General features: G+C 36.7%; 1 protein-coding gene across 9 annotated transcripts in view; it reads left to right on the top strand.

Annotated features, from left to right (window-relative positions):
- LOC130417505 (NACHT, LRR and PYD domains-containing protein 3-like) overlaps positions 1–11,423 on the top strand; it is a 30,109-nt gene extending 18,686 nt beyond the window's left edge. For all 9 annotated transcript variants that reach the window (XM_056743099.1, XM_056743096.1, XM_056743095.1 and 6 more), the window contains 8 exons: positions 893–1,066; positions 1,490–1,663; positions 4,034–4,207; positions 4,593–4,766; positions 5,196–5,369; positions 6,018–6,191; positions 6,582–6,755; positions 10,488–11,423. In XM_056743099.1, the coding sequence (XP_056599077.1) occupies positions 893–1,066; positions 1,490–1,663; positions 4,034–4,207; positions 4,593–4,766; positions 5,196–5,369; positions 6,018–6,191; positions 6,582–6,755; positions 10,488–10,524 (1,255 nt within the window). In that variant the 3' untranslated portion in view covers positions 10,525–11,423. The remainder of the gene's footprint in view (positions 1–892; positions 1,067–1,489; positions 1,664–4,033; positions 4,208–4,592; positions 4,767–5,195; positions 5,370–6,017; positions 6,192–6,581; positions 6,756–10,487) is intronic.
- The last annotated feature ends 5,874 nt before the right edge of the window (positions 11,424–17,297 follow it).

Here is a 17,297-nt window from a genome sequence, read left to right as displayed (position 1 = left end):
TGCCCAGATCACTACACAAAACGTGCATTCACCAAAATAGGTAGGCTCATGGACACCCTGAATCATTAAGAAAAGTCTGTTGGGGCATATCCCTAAACCAAGCAGGAAGTCCGTTGTTTTTATTTTCCTGTGAAAACCCTACTGTCATTTGCCTGCATTAATTTTAACAACTCTCATAATTTTTTTTCGTTAAATGGTAATATTAAGATACAGATATAGCACATCATGCAGGAAACAGGAAATGGCCTGATTTAAACAGCTTTTAGCTGCTCATAGAATTTCAAACAGGTCGGCATCATATTTGGCCAGTGTACATATCCATGTCAGTGTTCAATTATAGTCATAGCGCCACCAGGTGGCAACAGTAAAGCTGGCAACAGGAAATATGGCACTTATACATAAATAACAAGTCCTACTTTTAGTCACCTGCATTAATTTTATCACCTCCCATTAACTTTTTATGTTATATTGTAATATTCAGACAGAGTCATAGCACCATTAGCTGGCAACAGGAAATATAGCACATATAAATATATTACAAATCCTTCTATAATTCGCATGCATTCATTTATCAACTATCTTTTATTTTTATCTTTACATGGCCATGTTCAGATTCATTTATAGCGCCACCTGCAGGAAACAGGAAATTGCATGTTTTAAACAGTTTTAACATGCTCATTGTATTGCGCCACGACCTGGCAGCGGGAAATCTGGTACGTGTAAATAGAGGATCATGTTTCTATAATGTAACTCCCTATGTGCACGTAGCCCACTGTTAGCTGTTTCTGAGACCGAAGGGTGGGGGTGGCACAGGGTTGCAGTGCCACTTCCGCGAGGGCCCGTACATCGCTGCTTGCAACTTTAATTAAATTTATTTTTCTTCTCTCTTCAGTCTGTGTAACTGCAGTATTGGATCTGAAGGTTGTGTTGCTCTGACTTCAGCTCTGAGATCAAACCCCTCACATCTGACACAACTGGATCTGAGATATAATAATCCAGAAGATTCAGGAGTGAGGCTGCTCTCTGATCTACTGAAGGATCCACACTGTCAACTACAGACAGTACTGTGAGTTATTTTTTCAATTATAATTTTGTTAGAAACTATTTTGTTTGATAAGTGATTGTCAAGTATTTTGGTGTTTCACTCTCTTTCTTGTGTAAAGTTTATGTGTACCAAAACTACTTGTATTATGTTTTCTCTTGGATTATCTCATACTTTTTGTGTTAATCTAATGTGTGAATCCCTCTGGATACAAACATTTCCCCAATTCACAAATGTAATTGTATTATGCAGAAAGTTACTCTCCATCTGCATGAAGTTAAACATGACATACTTTTGTTATGTTTCTGGACTAACAGAAAATGTTTTGCTGAAGTTCACTGTCACTCGGAAGTTGTCAAGCTTTCATTGAAATGAGATCAACTTGTTTTCATTATAAGTGTATTACTCACATTGTAACTCACTGTTGTGTTGTTATTTCTCTCTCAGTCTGAGTCGATGTAATCTGACAGAGGAAAGTTGTTCATCACTGGCGTCAGTTCTCAGATCAAACTCCTCAAGTCTGACAGAACTAAACCTGAGTGGCAATAAACTGAAGGATTCAGGAGTGAAGCTGCTCTCTGATGGACTGAAGAATACAAACTGTAAACTGAAGACATTACAGTAAGAAAATCATTAAACCAATAAAGTTCAACTTGTATGTTTGTATTGTTGTAAATGGAGATTTTCAGTTGATCAGAATCATCTTTATGGGCCCTATCTTGCACCCAGCGCAATTGACTTTGTACACCGACGCATGTGTCATTCCTATTTTGCACCCGCGCAAAGCGCGCTTTTCCCTCCACAGAAGCACGTCGCTAAACTAGTGAATGAACTTGCGCTCCCTGGGCGGTTCAGCGCATAAAAGGAAGCGTGTTACGGTGCAAACAATCCCTGGTGCTATTTTGCTGTTCCATTAAACAATTGCGCCACTGACCAGAAAAAACCTAGTCTAGGGCCCTATTTTAACGATCTGAAACGCAAGTGTCAAAGCGCGAAGCGCAAGTAACTTTGTGGGCGGGTCTCGGCGCTGTTGCTATTTTCCCGGCGGGATAAATGGCTCTTGCGCCCGGCGCAAATCTAAAATGGGTTGGTCTGAAGTAGCTTCATTATTCATAGGTGTGGTTTGGGCGTAACGTGAAATAAACCAATCAGAGCGTCATCCAACATTCCCTTTAAAAGCAGTTGCGCAAGTTCCATTATGGATTGCTATTATTATGGCGTATTTACCAGGCGCACGTTAAACTTAACTGGTAAGTTGAAGACTAATGTTTTTAATGTACTTACATTATGGTAAAGGTGATTTCACAGTTTTTTTTCAGTCTTTCAGTTTTTTCAGTTTTTCAGTCGATTTTTTTTCCTGGTTCTTGACGGACAAACCAATTTGTCAGATGTCCTTATATACATATATGTCTTGCCACTATTGGGCAAACAGGTCTGATCCTTAATTTCTACAATTTGCCTGAATAATTTGTAAGCTAGATTTATGCCTATTTTTTCACATCTTCGTGGCACACCACAATGATTTCCGTCATCTCATGTGTTAATATTTTTTTAACAATTTATGATTTGCAAAAATAACTGTTGCATCTGTGTAGATTACATGAGCAAAGTGTATGCGCGTTGTGCACGCTATACATTATGGTCAAGCATGCGCCCTTAAAATAGCATAATGAACAACGCGCAACGCGCCACTGACTTTAGACTAGGGTTTTTTCTGGTCAGTGGCGCAATTGTTTAATGGAACAGCAAAATAGCACCAGGGATTGTTTGCGCCGGAACACGCCTCCTTTTTTGCGCTGAACTGCCCAGGGAGCGCAAGTTCATTCACTAGTTTAGCGACGTGCTTCTGTGGAGGGAAAAGCGCGCTTTGCGCGGGTGCAAAATAGTAATGACACATGCGTCGGTGTACAAAGTCAATTGCGCAGGGTGCAAGATAGGGCCCCTAAAGTCAGTGGCGCGTTGCGCGTTGTTCATTATGCTATTTTAAGGGCGCATGCTTGACCATAATGTATAGCGTGCACAACGCGCATACACTTTGCTCATGTAATCTACACAGATGCAACAGTTATTTTTGCAAATCATAAATTGTTACACTACAAACATATTAACACATGAGATGACGGAAATCATTGTGGTGTGCCACGAAGATGTGAAAAAATAGGCATAAATCTATCTTACAAATTATTCAGGCTAATTGTAGTAATCAAGGATCAACCCTGTTTGCCCAATAGTGGCAAGACATATATGTATATAAGGACATCTGACAAATTGGTTTGTCCGTCAAGAACCAGGAAAAATAATCGACTGAAAGACTGAAAAAAAAGACTGTGAAATCACCTTTACCATAATGTAAGTACATTAAAAACCTTAGTCTTCAACTTACCAGTTAAGTTGAGCGTGCTCATATTTTTGCGCCTGGTAAATACGCCATAATAATAGCAATCCTTAATGGAACTTGCGCAACTGCTTTTAAAGGGAATGTTGGATGACGCTCTGATTGGTTTATTTCACGTTACGCCCAAACCACACCTATGAATAATGAAGCTACTTCAGACCAACCCATTTTAGATTTGCGCCGGGCGCAAGAGCCACTTATCCCGCCGGGAAAATAGCAACAGCACCGAGACCCGCCCACAAAGTTACTTGCGCTTTGCGCTTTGACACTTGCGTTTCAGATCGTTAAAATAGAGCCCTATATGTAAGAGACTCAACAGTGACTGTCAGTCAATGACTCTCTGATGATTTAGATTCATACAGCATAATCACCATACTGACATCATTTTAATAACAAACTTGAACATATTAAACTATTCATGATACTATTGTAAAATAATGTGATTTACAATCATTCAATTTATTACATCTAGCAAAAGGGGACATAACTTGACACATTTGATGTATAATAATTGAATAATATATTCAATAATTGTACTCCTGATTATTTTCTAAATGTTTTTGACATTATTTAATACATTTTTCTTCTCTCTTCAGTCTGGCGTTCTGCAGTATTGGATCTGAAGGTTGTGTTGCTCTGACTTCAGCTCTGAGATCAAACCCCTCACATCTGACACAACTGGATCTGAGATATAATAATCCAGAAGATTCAGGAGTGAAGCTGCTCTATGATCTACTGAAGGATCCACACTGTCAACTACAGACACTTCTGTGAGCTACTGATTCAATTATTACTTTCTTTATAAACTCACTTCTTTTAATAATCACAAGTGACTGTCAATTATTTTTACTGTTTCACTTTTGTTCTTGTGTAAATTTGATGTAGTTACACTACTTGTATTATTTTTTCTCTTGGATTATCTCATACTTCTTGTATTAATGTCATGTGTAAATCCCAATGGAAACAAAAAATTCCCCAATTAATAATTGAAATTGAATTATAAAGAAAGGACACACACATCATGTTTTCCTGAAGTTCACTGTCACTCATAGAAGTTGTCAAGCTTTTATCGAAAGTGAATGAGATCAACTTGTTTTGATTATAATTGTGTGACTAAAATGTTAACTCACTGTTGTGTTGTTATTTCTCTCTCAGTCTCAGTCACTGTAATCTGACAGAGACAAGTTGTTCATCACTGGCGTCAGTTCTCAGATCAAACTCCTCAAATCTGACAGAACTGAACCTGAGTGTCAATAAACTGAAGGATTCAGGAGTGAAGCTGCTCTCTGATGGACTGAAGAATACAAACTGTAAACTGAAGACACTAAAGTAAGAAAATCCTTAAACCAATAAAGTTAAACGTGTGTGTTTGTATTGTGTAAATGGAGGTCTTCAGTTGATCAGAATCATCTTTATATGTAAGACACTCAACAGTGACTGTCAGTCAATGACTCTCTCATGATTTAGATTCATACAGGATTATCACCATACTGAGATCATTTTAATAACTAACTTGAACATATTAAACTATTCATGCTATTATTGTAAAATAACAGTGATTTACAATCATTTAATCTGTTACTTGTATCTTCTAAAAAGAAACATAATTTGATACAATTGATGTATAATAATTTAATTATATATTAAATAATTCAAATATATAAAATAAAGTATATTTATCAACATTTAATAATTTGACACCTGATTATTGTCTAAATGTTATTGGCATTATCTAATTTAATTTTCTTCTCTCCTCAGTCTGTCTAGCTGCAGTATTGGATCTGAAGGTTGTGTTGCTCTGACTTCAGCTCTGAGATCAAACCCCTCACATCTGACACAACTGGATCTGAGTTATAATAATCCAGAAGATTCAGGAGTGAAGCTGCTCTCTGATCTACTGAAGGATCCACACTGTCAACTACAGACACTACTGTGAGTTATTTATTCAATTATGATTTTGTTATAAACTCACTATTAATAATTACAATTGACTGTCAAGTATTTTTGCTGTTTTACTCTTTTTCTTCTGAAAAGTTGATATAGTTACACTATTTATGTTATGTTTTCTCTTGGATTATCTCATATTAATCTGATGTAAATCCCTCTGGATAAAAACATTTCCCCTATCAATAAATGTAACTTTATTATGTAGAAAGTTGCTCTCCATTTACATGAAGTTAAACATGACATACTTGTGTTGTGTTTCTGGACACACACACATCATGTTTTGCTTAAGGTCACTGCCCTCATAGAACTTGTCAAGCTTTCATTGAAAATTAGATCAATTTGTTTTTTAATGTTTGTCTCTTTCTCTTGGAACATTCTTATATGTGTTACATCTGTGATACTGTGAGATTTTAAGTATCATGTGAACCTTACTGCTTCATACGATATCCTGAAAAATAGAAACAAGATTAGAATGTGAACAAGATCGATTAGTTAATGATTTGCCTGTTTTTCATCTCTTTGTGACAATTTCAGCATTATTTAAATCAGAAAGATAAATCATGTAGTCAGAAAAAAGTCATAAGTGTATTACTAACATTGTAACTCACTGTTGTGTTGTTATTTCTCTCTCAGTCTGAGTGGCTGTAATCTGACAGAGAAAAGTTGTTCATCACTGACGTCAGTTCTCAGATCAAACTCCTCAAGTCTGACAGAACTGAACCTGAGTGGCAATAATCTGAAGGATTCAGGAGTGAAGCTGCTCTCTGATGGACTGAAGAATACAAACTGTAAACTGAAGACATTAAAGTAAGAAAATCCTTTATACAAACATAAATGTTTAACTTTATTGGTTTATGTAAATGGTAGAAAGGTGTGAATCATTATCATATAATGTTGTTAATCATAGAGACTCAACAGTGACTGTCAGTCAATGACTCTCTTAGATTTAGATTCATACAGTATTATCACCATACTGACATCATTTTAATAACTAACTTAAATATATTAAACTATTCATGATATTATTGTACAATTACAGTGATCTACAATCATTTAATTTATTTCATTTTGAAAAAAGGGACATCATTTGATACATTTGATGAATTATAAATGTGAATATTATATTAAACAATTGTTCTCCTCATTATTGTCTAAATGTTATTGACATTATTTCATTTATTTTTCTTCTCTCTCCAGTCTGTTTAACTGCAGTATTGGATCTGAAGGTTGTGTTGCTCTGACTTCAGCTCTGAGATCAAACCCCTCACATCTGACACAACTGGATCTGAGATATAATAATCCAGAAGATTCAGGAGTGAAGCTGCTCTCTGATCTACTGAAGGATCCACACTGTCAACTACAGACACTACTGTGAGTTATTTATTATTTCTTAAACCATTTTATTTATAAAAACTATTACCACACTTTAGGAGTTGCATAAACTAGTTGACATAAATGCTCTTGCACGACATTTAAAGCTTGATGTCAACTAGTCGCGGGTCATGTGGGCTAATAAATTTATTGACGTTTTTCTAAAGTCATAGGCCGTCACAAACACACTCGACACATTTTTCTGTTGTTTCATCTATTAGTGCACATGACACTTTCAGTCGACTTGCTGTAAATACAAGTGATGTTTGTTCTGTACACGCTTCAGATCTGAAGTAAAGTAAAGCTGCTGTAGAGATCCACCTGCTGCTCTTTTACTGCCCAGCCCTGTTAACACCGACCTCATGCTTTAAAATAGTTTTATTCTAGTTGTTGTTGCTCTTGTGCAATAGATGAACAACAGTTTATTTGGTTTTAGATTATATATATTTAGAGGCTATTGTATGGGAGTCCCGCCATTCTCCCACACACACAAGTGTCTTACTGCCCACACCCATCAAATCTTGTTGCAAAACATTTCCAAGCTCTTATTTTATTTATTAATCATCGACTAGTCGACGTGACTTTTATCACATTATAGTCAACCTCAAAAAATCCAAGGTCATTCAACAGCTACCACACTGCAATAAAATACAGATTGAACAATCTATAATGTTAAACACAAGAAACTTTTGGAGAAACTTTTGAGTTTACTCAACTTTGGGACCAGTGGTTTGCATTACTCAGTTTTCTCAGTGAAGTCCACGGCCGGCCCGAGGCATAAGCGAACTAAGCGGATGCTTGTGGCCAGGGGGCCCCCCAATCGTTTTTTTTACAATTAAATAACTTAAAACAAGTTATATAAAAGAATGAAAAAAAAATAATGAATATGAATGAATAAATGAAATGAATAATTCAAGATAAGAAAATTCTGATTTGCCGACAACTGCTGCTGTGACTGGTTGAGTCATGCGCAATTGCGCTTAGACACATTTCGCGTGCATTGACAATTCGCGCCGGCGCGCAAGTGGGTGTGACTGTAATTAATAAATGACAAGGTATGTCACAAAAAAGGATGAATCCTCTGGTGCCGAAAAGAGAAAAAAGAAAAGGACAGAGGAGGAGAAAAAAGAGGAAGATAAAGGTATGTTTGCACGATTAGTGACAAATTGTGCTCACGTCACTTGAGGTAGCGGCTAGTCATGACTCGTGATCTTATATAAGCCCTCACCAGAGCTAACGTTAAATCCCTGCGTTGGAGGATATATTTAAGTCTCTAAGTGAGGTGCAAGAAAACTTTGGAGTGCTGCTCAATTTTAGGGAGCTAGATCGAAAGGTCCGGAGGGAACAATGTGAGCTTCTTGGGGAAAAACTCTCTTGTGGAGAGGAGACTGATATTGATGGTAGCGCACTGGCTGTAGAGATTGAGAGTCTTCCTGAACTTCAGAGACTGTGCTTCAACACATGTAGCGCGCTCACGGCAGAAAGGGAGAGGAGCATGGGACCTTGCGTGTGTGTGCGTGTGCTAGTCTGCGTGTGTGCCTCATTAAGCGCATGTAATACAGAGAGCGTCCTGATTGGCCTGTTTCGGTAAGTCAACCAATCAATTGTCAGTGTGGGCGGGCTTTTATCTCTTATCCCGAGTCCCGAACTGAATATTCAGTTCAGTATATCTAGAAACAAGAGCGCCATGGCAGTGGGAGAGGGCCCCAAAAAACGAAAATATAAGATACATTTTACCCAAGACTACACGAAAGTATACCCCTGTCTTATAAAAGTGAAAAATAATGACAGTCTTGCACGCTGTACAGTTTGCAATAGCGACTTCAGCATTGCTCATGGTGGGTTAAATGATTGTAGAAGACATGTTGAGGTGAGTTCATCAAGTTTCATTTGATTTCATGTGCATATTATTCAGGTCGGCTAACAACTAGCTACATGAAAACACTTTAGACATATTTAAAATTGCAATGGAATATAAATAAAAGCAGTTTACATAATAGATAGAGAGAAAGAGAGAATTTTATTTGTCATTGTGCAGTAGTACCATACAACGAAATTTGCTTGTGCATCATCTAAAAATACAGAGTGCTATGAGGTTGAGGTTTCTGGAAAGTTGCTATAATCTGCGAAGCAAGCGGCAACAAAGTACAATAAAAGCTTGCAAGAAAAGTAAAAGGCATAGGATGTAGGAAATAGACCTAGGCCAACATTTGCAGTGTGTGTAAATAGTTAATTTATTCAATCTTGTTGTTCATTTCAACTGTATTTCGTTATAAAAGTAAAGTCATGTTCTGTGGTGAAATATCATATCATTGGCCTCCATTTTTTGTTGGGGGGGATCGGCAGGGCGTTGTGCTTTCGGGATACCTCCCTGAAATGCTTTTTTGCAGGTTGAGATGTCTGCAAAATGAGATGTGTGAGCTTTACCCAAATCTTTGGGTAGCTCTCAGGATAGCATGCACTCTGCCTGTGACCGTTGCCTCAGCAGAGAGGAGCTTTTCCAAGCTCAAATTGATTAAAACATACTTGAGATCATCAATGACCCAGGAAAGACTAAGTGGAATTGCCGTTATTAGTATTAATAACAAAGTTGGCCAAGCAATACCATACAATGATGTCATCAGTGATGATTTTGAGGTCATTGTTGTACAATTGTCATTGTTGAACCCTTGCTGTTGTTCTGTTTGCTTTCATTATTTAAGTATCTATTTTTTTGTAACATTCTATTTTTGATTATATGAATGTTCGTCTATTTTGGTTTTGTTTAAAAGATTGCACGTTTAATTTACATTTGCAAATTATTTATTTCTTGTTTTGTGACAGTTTGTATTAAGAAGTTTAAGAGTAAAGTATTTTATTTAAGTATCGTATTGAGTATTTTATTTATTTATTTTGTATTAATACATAACCTCACTGTATTCATTTATAATTTAACATTATAGCGTGACATTTGTGACAATAATCTTCAAGCACAGGTGACTCCGCGTGCTGGGAGGGGGGCCCCAAATCAAATTCTGCTTAGGGCCCCCAAGAGGCTTGGGCCGGCACTGGTGAAGTCACATGTATTTCAACACACAATCACAAGCACACACACGCACAAAGAATGTTAAATAAATCCAACTTTCAAATGAATTTGAGTAGCCTAATTGAGTTTACTCAACTAAGAAAATCAACTCCACCTAGCATTGCTTTCTTCTGCAAAACACTGAAAACCGTTGGTAGTCATATACTTCTATTGTATGGATACAAAACCTATGACAATACAATGGGGACAAATGTTTTTCAAAATATCTTCTTTTGTGAGAAGAAAGTCATACAGGTTTGATTAAATCATTTTCATTTTTGGGTGTTGTTATAAACCTGTATACATTTCTTTGTTTTGATGAACACAAATAAACACGAGAGTTTGTAACTCAGCCGTTGTGGGTCATCATTGACTCCCATAGAAGTCTTTTTCAATCTTGGGTGAACTGTTCCTTTAAGAATCCAGTCAACAAAATAATCTTTATTAGGAACATTTTAGGACTAGTTTTATTCAGTTTATTAAAAAATAGATTTTTTTTATATGATTTTTTTACAGCGGACAAGTGACTGAAATCTTTTGTATTCACACTTGTGTGAACTTGTGTGTGTTAATGTTGGTGTGGTAGCACTTCTTGTATTGATGTTGATAATGACTGAGATGAGTGAATATTAATATCATATCTGATGTTTCTCCTCAATGTTTTACAGTATTGAGCCTCAACTGTTACAATCATGTGCAGAGTGAAAGGATTCACTTCATTCAGTAAAGATCATCTGTGCCTTATTCTCTTTGAAGACTGTGACATCAACGGTGACATCTGTGAAGCACTTGTTATTTCTATTTGAATAACATTCTGATCTCATATTCTGTATCATCATGAATTCTCTGAGATCCTAAAGTCTGTCTGGTCACAAAACATTATTTCATGGTCAATGGCCACCTACATTTTCTGCTTTAAAGTTAATTTAATAAAGAATGATCTTAAAATTAAATACTTATAATAAAATAATAGTTTTAGACACGAGACAAATAGACAAAAAGCCTAAGTGGAATAGAACTGGTCTCATACAGTCTATTCCACATACAGAACTGGGTTTTTTCTGTATTCCCTGAATTCATATTCTGTATATTGTTATTGTGATTTCAGAAATATATTTAAAGTGACGGCTGAGAGCACACCCTGTATATTTTCTTTATTTTACAAATGCATAATGTTTTGTTGTCATCGTTAGTGTACACAAATTAAAATAGACCCTTTAAACTTTCAAATGATGTCTTACACATACATGTTTGATCACAAATGACGAGTTGATTCTTCTCTTGTGAGAAAACAATCCAGTGTTCCACATGTTTGTTGACCTCTGAGGGTTAATAAAGCAAGAAAGAAGAAAGCACATGGACAAGTGGTTGACACTCACAAAGTAATGAACGGTTCTTGTTGGCAACTGCTGCTGTATTTCAGTGAGAGTAAATGTTGTGTTTAAAGAGAACGACACACATGTTAACTTCTCTGTTTGTATCTTGCTCTCAGTTGAAGAACACACAGCAATGATTTTTTTCTGCAAGACTACTGGAGTATGAACTTTACACACTGTCATCTGAGTGCTTAAAGAAATCATGTGATTAAATGTTACTTGAAGAAACCGAATGTCTGATTTGCTGAGAACTGTATTGAATAGCACAGTGCTGGTAAAGCATGTGTACAGTAAACATTTTGTCAGCCAAACAAGACAGGTCATAAATAAGTGATAATCCACAGCTATCCGTTCACAAAGGATTGAAATGCTTCGCCTCAGGTGCATTAAGATCATGAGCTCCAAGTTCAAAACAAGTTACAGCTGTTATTGATGTTTTCCCTGTGGGCGGCTTTTAAATGTGGGACAGAAAGCGAGCGGACGGAACTGACAGAGGGCTGCTCTTGCTGAAGAAGTCCAGATCTGCTGCTTTTAGTCCTAGACCAGATTTGTGAGGCAACGCTGATACGAAGTTTCTGTGCTGTTACTGTGAGCACAATGTCAGAACTGTGCATCTGTGTGATATGATAACAGAGGGAAAGCGTTCATTATGAACGATGATCAAACTGACTAAAACTACCTGAGCATCAAACGGGTTTTACATATTTGGCTTCCAACCAATCAGAATTGAGTATTCAGACAAACCATTTTAATATGAAATGCAATCAAACGTATGCTTGTGTTTGAAAACTAACAAGCGGCTTTTGAACAACTTTCTAAGCATAAGAAGATCGACAGCTACATCTACTGGGATGATGACATTGAACTCCAGCCAGCAGACACATTTGATATATCGTCTCGTGTGTAGACGGCCAAGAGCTTTAAATTGTTAACATTGGATGAGTTCTTTGCCATAACCATCAACAGTTCACATTTCTAAAGCGGAGGTTGCATAATCTAACGGGGAGATTTTTATACCCACAATCGGCACCGTTTCTAGGTTTATGCAAACTAGCCAGTCACCTAGGGTGCCACCAACAGGGTGTGCCCGCGATTTTGCTTACCTGGAGTAAAAATGTGTTTAAAGCGGCAGTCCGCAAGTTCTTTTGGGTAAAAATGAGCTAAAACCAATTATTGAGCAAGTACGCGAGAGAACGGTGTTTAAAACTGTTTAAAACTTAAAAAAAACGAAGGGGATCCTGCTGCTAGCCTGCGTGTGGATGCGAGTGACAGGCGGTTTATAACGTGTACTCACAACTGCTGGGTAGGATTTCATAAAGCTTATGGCGGCGTTTAGTACTTTTACTTATAAATGCCAAGCAGTGTAGTGTTGACATCTGGGGATTCATCATTTGTGAAACACAAGAAAGAACGAGATTATGACAGTTTACATAGAAACAGGGAATGTGATTGGTCCCGTGCGAAAACAAGAATTAATATTGGCAAGTCGTTTCAAAGTAGTGTTGCTTTCTGTAACGGGGTGATACGAGTGCGAGACTACACTTCCCATAAGGCTGTGCAGTAGAGGATGTTTACGTCGGTACGTACTATAAAAAGGCTAATGGTGACGTAGTGGGGTTTCGTTTCATTCATTCATTGACTCTGCAAACAGGCGCGTGAGTTGTGGTGGACTGTGTCTTCATGGGCTAGATTGGTTCGGTTAATAGCGTAACAAGCTTCTATTTCAGTCAGTCATTGATTGAGCACAAAACATGTGCTCGTATCAGGTAGTTGTGTTTTACGTTATAAATTGTGGCTATAAGTTGTCTCCATGTACGGACTTAATTATTTGTCTTTTTATAAACCTGTGTGTTTTGAAGATCGGCCTGGTGACGCAGTCCTCAGAGATTTTGGATAATGAGAGCTAATGTTTGTTAGAGTTAAATAGCATTGCCAAGTCTTAAACTTATTTAAACATTTTAATGTTTTTATAAAGGTTTGTTTTGTAGATCCCTTTTAAAGAAGAAACAACCGGTTGGTTTTAAATACTTTTTCATAGATCCGGAGTGTTAAATGTATTTAATTTAATTATAGGGCCTAAATTAATGCAAGTGTTGATTTAAGGTATTCGTTTAAAGTATTTGCTTTACAGGTCCAGCACGACTATTGCTACTATAGACATTTATGTTTGGTGGTGCATTACCCAGTTTTTATTTTATGGATGGTTATTGTTATTATTTTGTATTATTATTATTTATGTCCTTGTGATTGTTTCGATTGATGTTTGTTTCTTTTCTTTTAGTTTTCATATCACCTGACTTCGTAGGCATTTGCAGTATCTCCTCCGGGATTGTGACTGGCACGGCTGTGGTGATGGGGATGTTCTTTTGATTTTTGTATCCCGTGTTGAATGCTGTGATTGCTGTGCTAGTTTAAGGTGAATTGCAGTTAGTGGTTGTATGCTCTCCACACTAACGGTCATGCCCGGGGGGAGACCTGTGGTTTGTTGTACGGTCCCTCTTTCATTGGGTTGGATGTTAATGATAACATGTATCTTTAATTTTACTTTTAATCTTCTGGGAAATTATTATAATAAAACAAAAGAAAAATTATACCACGGCCTGTGGCTCATTAGTAGTTTGCCCTCTCATTATTGGATAGGTTACATTTCGTCAGGTTGACACGAAGACTAAAATTAAAACAGGCCTCCTAAAACAACACTATTTCAAAGGTGGCGGGAACTACGTGACCTGAAAGGATTGTAAACGGATGCAGACATCGCTTCATTTCTTCTGAACAGGTAAAACATTTTAATAGATAATAGAAAACCGTTGTTAATACAGATGGGTACAGTTTCATCGGTTGTTCTTTCTCTCTTTATGTTCATTATGATAAATGTAATTTAAGCCCTAACGTTATTCGAACGGGATTAGTATTATCTGGGGACCTCTGTGTGATTTAGAAATTACTTAACCACCCCACATCTGTATTTTATGTGGCGCGAATTAGCACGGACAAGTGATATATCCCGGATATGATTCTGTATAATGATTTATGACCGTGACTGTCAGTATTTGAGACCCGTTCGGGGATCTTCTGTCTGGTTCGTTTAGGGATCTACCATGAGAAATGACAAAATCCGAAATATAAAAACACTTCAACACAGCGACCATTTGCGTTATGTGTCTATGCCCTTTATTCGTGTTGTATCTGTCATGTTATCTGTGTTTATAATGCGCTACTAATGTAACGTTACAGTGAAGATTCTCACCGCTTCACTGTCACAGGCCACAAATCTAAACATCAGACTCATCCGCGCAGTTGAGCAGTGCCCAATCACAACTCACGTGAAGAAATACCTCCGCACATCAGCTGCTGTGGGAATTACAAACTGAGGTGGCGACAAAGAGGCCAATCCTACAGACTGCCACTTTAAGGCAAGGATGGGTTTAGGATGCACCGATACCGATTTTAACAAACCGCTTTTGGCCATTTCCGATTCCGATACTGATAAGGTTCAATTGCATTTAGTATACAAAACTAGATAGTTTTCTGCATTCAATTTATTTTACTTGAACATGAATAGGATTCAGTTAACGTTTTAAGAGAGGCACAAGGGTAACTGTCCCTAAATGCAAATGTAAGATAAAAATACAAGATGACAATCTTCTAAGGCTATTTTTCTTTAAAAACTTTTATTAACTCAAATTGACTTGAAATCAGTGTTAATTTCGTTAACGTAAAACTAAGACGAACCGTATTTGTTAACGGCATGTCTTCACTGACGAAAACGAGACGATAACTACATAAAAATGAAAGCATAATGAAAACTGTAATACAAATATTATGACATTTTCGTCAACTAATAAAAATCAGTCGAAAATATTCGTGTCCCACCTGGACAGTTTGCGCGCGTGCTGCTTCTCTCATATCAGCGGTAAAACCCCTTTGAACTTTATCACAATGTTCTCATTAGTTTTTTCAGCTTTATTTTATTACTTTACAACTTAGTTATTAGTATTATAAGCACTTCTTTGTGATTTTTAGTTTAATTGTTCAGATAGCCTTTGTTATAAATAGTTTTACAAAAATCTATTTTTTAAGTTTTGACCCGTTCATTGTTTTGAGTTCTTGTTCAATTGTCTTATTTTCCTCATTAATTTATCCAAAATGTCTCGCTTTAATGCTGGTAAGATCAGCTGTTCTAAGTTTTCTCATTGTTAGAGCCGTTTTTAGGGTTGGCGTGTGTTTGCTTTGATTTAATAAAAGTGTTTGCATCTAAAACCTTCTTCATTAATGTCTCTTATTTTATTACACATCTAGTATTTTAGCTATTGAGTTTGTATGTTTTATTTCATACATCGGCACCAATATTTGGCACAAAATGTGCATGCAGTTGTATTTTACTAAATAAAGCATCTTGATTTAAAGTAGTATTTCTTTGAAAGGAAAGTTGTTTAAAGATTCAAGAGACTGTTTCCATGGAATGTACATACAAACTTGTTTGGTTACAAGATTTACAGCACAACGCAACACTTTTTACATTATCCATGAAAGTCTGTTATTTATTTATAAAGCTTCTTTGAATCTTGAATCTTGATAGTCAGTCCGAGGTGAGGCTCGCCTCGTCACTTCCACACATCGCATTTCTCTCGTTTAGCTGAGCAGGAAATGTGCAAATTCAGCGATTTTGACTATAAAAATTATCCAATTATTGAAATCATACAGGAAACATATTTATAGCACAGAACAAGTTTCATTTATTCAATTTTATATTATGTTATTATTCGGTTTTTTTTCATGATGACAAGTGATGCTCTGCCTCTCCTGACCGCACGTCACTGATCTGTGTGATATGATCACAGAGGGAGCGCATTAATTATGATCCATGATCAAACTGACTAAAACTACATGTTTCCAGCCAATCATAATTTAGTATTCAGACAGACAATGGTATAATAATATAGACATTTCATTATAAATCTCGCCCCCACCCCTAAATATACTGAAATGCAATCAAATGTAAACCAATGTTTGAAAACTAACAGGTACTTATTAACAGGTGCCCTCTTATTATCATTCATTATTTCTCCCCTTTATAAGTCCTATTTAAATTTCCAGTCTTTTGTCGGTTCATTGTGTTATTCAAGCCTCATCGTGTCTTCATGTTGGACTACCTTGTTCCTGTCGACCATTTCTCTGTCGTGTGTTTGGACTTATTTTTTATATTTTTATTTATTGTTTGTTTGCCCCCTCGAGGGAAGTTTTCTGTTTGAGTCTTGTTTTAGTTTATTGTTTGCCCCATCGCGGGTTATTATTTAAAGTCTGTTTTAATTTAAACTACTGCCTGCGTTTGGGTTCTGCTTTCCACACATAGTAACAGTTAACTTACAAGGCCATGTACCTACTTTTAGTGACTAGTAGAAGAAGGCGAATTGGGACGCAGCAATGTTATGACATGCAGCATAACATATATTTTATACGTAATGAAATCATTCAGATTTTAGACATAGTTGTGAAAGCTTTGCTTTTACTGTTTTTAATTGAAAAAAATGTATTGTTAAAAAAAATTTGGAATAACTGTTTGAATCTCTCCTAATCATTTAAAGTCATAGCAGAGTGTAAGGAGTGAAGTTTATTGTCCGTAATCTTATAACTAGCAAATCATTGCTGAAAGGGCTGGTGCTTCGAGTCTGACGTCATCACGCAACCGTGTTTTATTGGCAAGTTTATCAATCATAGGTAGTTAAGATGGTTAGACTGTGGGTTTGGTAAAGGTTTCGTAAGACTTGAAACACAAAGTCCAAATCAACATGTCACGCCTAAGGATCAAGGATTTAAGTGAGAGCCCTGAAAGGACAGTGTCACGTCATATTGCTGTCACCTTAGTTCACCACCTGAGGGCGCCATAGTGCTCTGTGTTTCTGCTTGTGTTTTAGGACTCCATTTCCCATAATGCCTTGTGTCCCGTTTTTGTCATTGGTTTCAGCTGTTTCTTATTTCTTGTTTCTCTTCTCCTGTGTGTATATATATATATTGGTCCGTTTTTCTTGGTCCATCGTTGTTTTTTACGCCTTGTGTCTGCTAGTGTTACTTTGCAGTGTTCATTGTTTAATTGTTCAT

The sequence above is a fragment of the Triplophysa dalaica genome, chromosome 3, assembly GCF_015846415.1.
Source record: "Triplophysa dalaica isolate WHDGS20190420 chromosome 3, ASM1584641v1, whole genome shotgun sequence".
NCBI lineage: Eukaryota > Metazoa > Chordata > Actinopteri > Cypriniformes > Nemacheilidae > Triplophysa > Triplophysa dalaica.
Note: the sequence above shows the minus strand (reverse complement) of the source record. Positions and strands in the feature narration are given on the sequence as shown.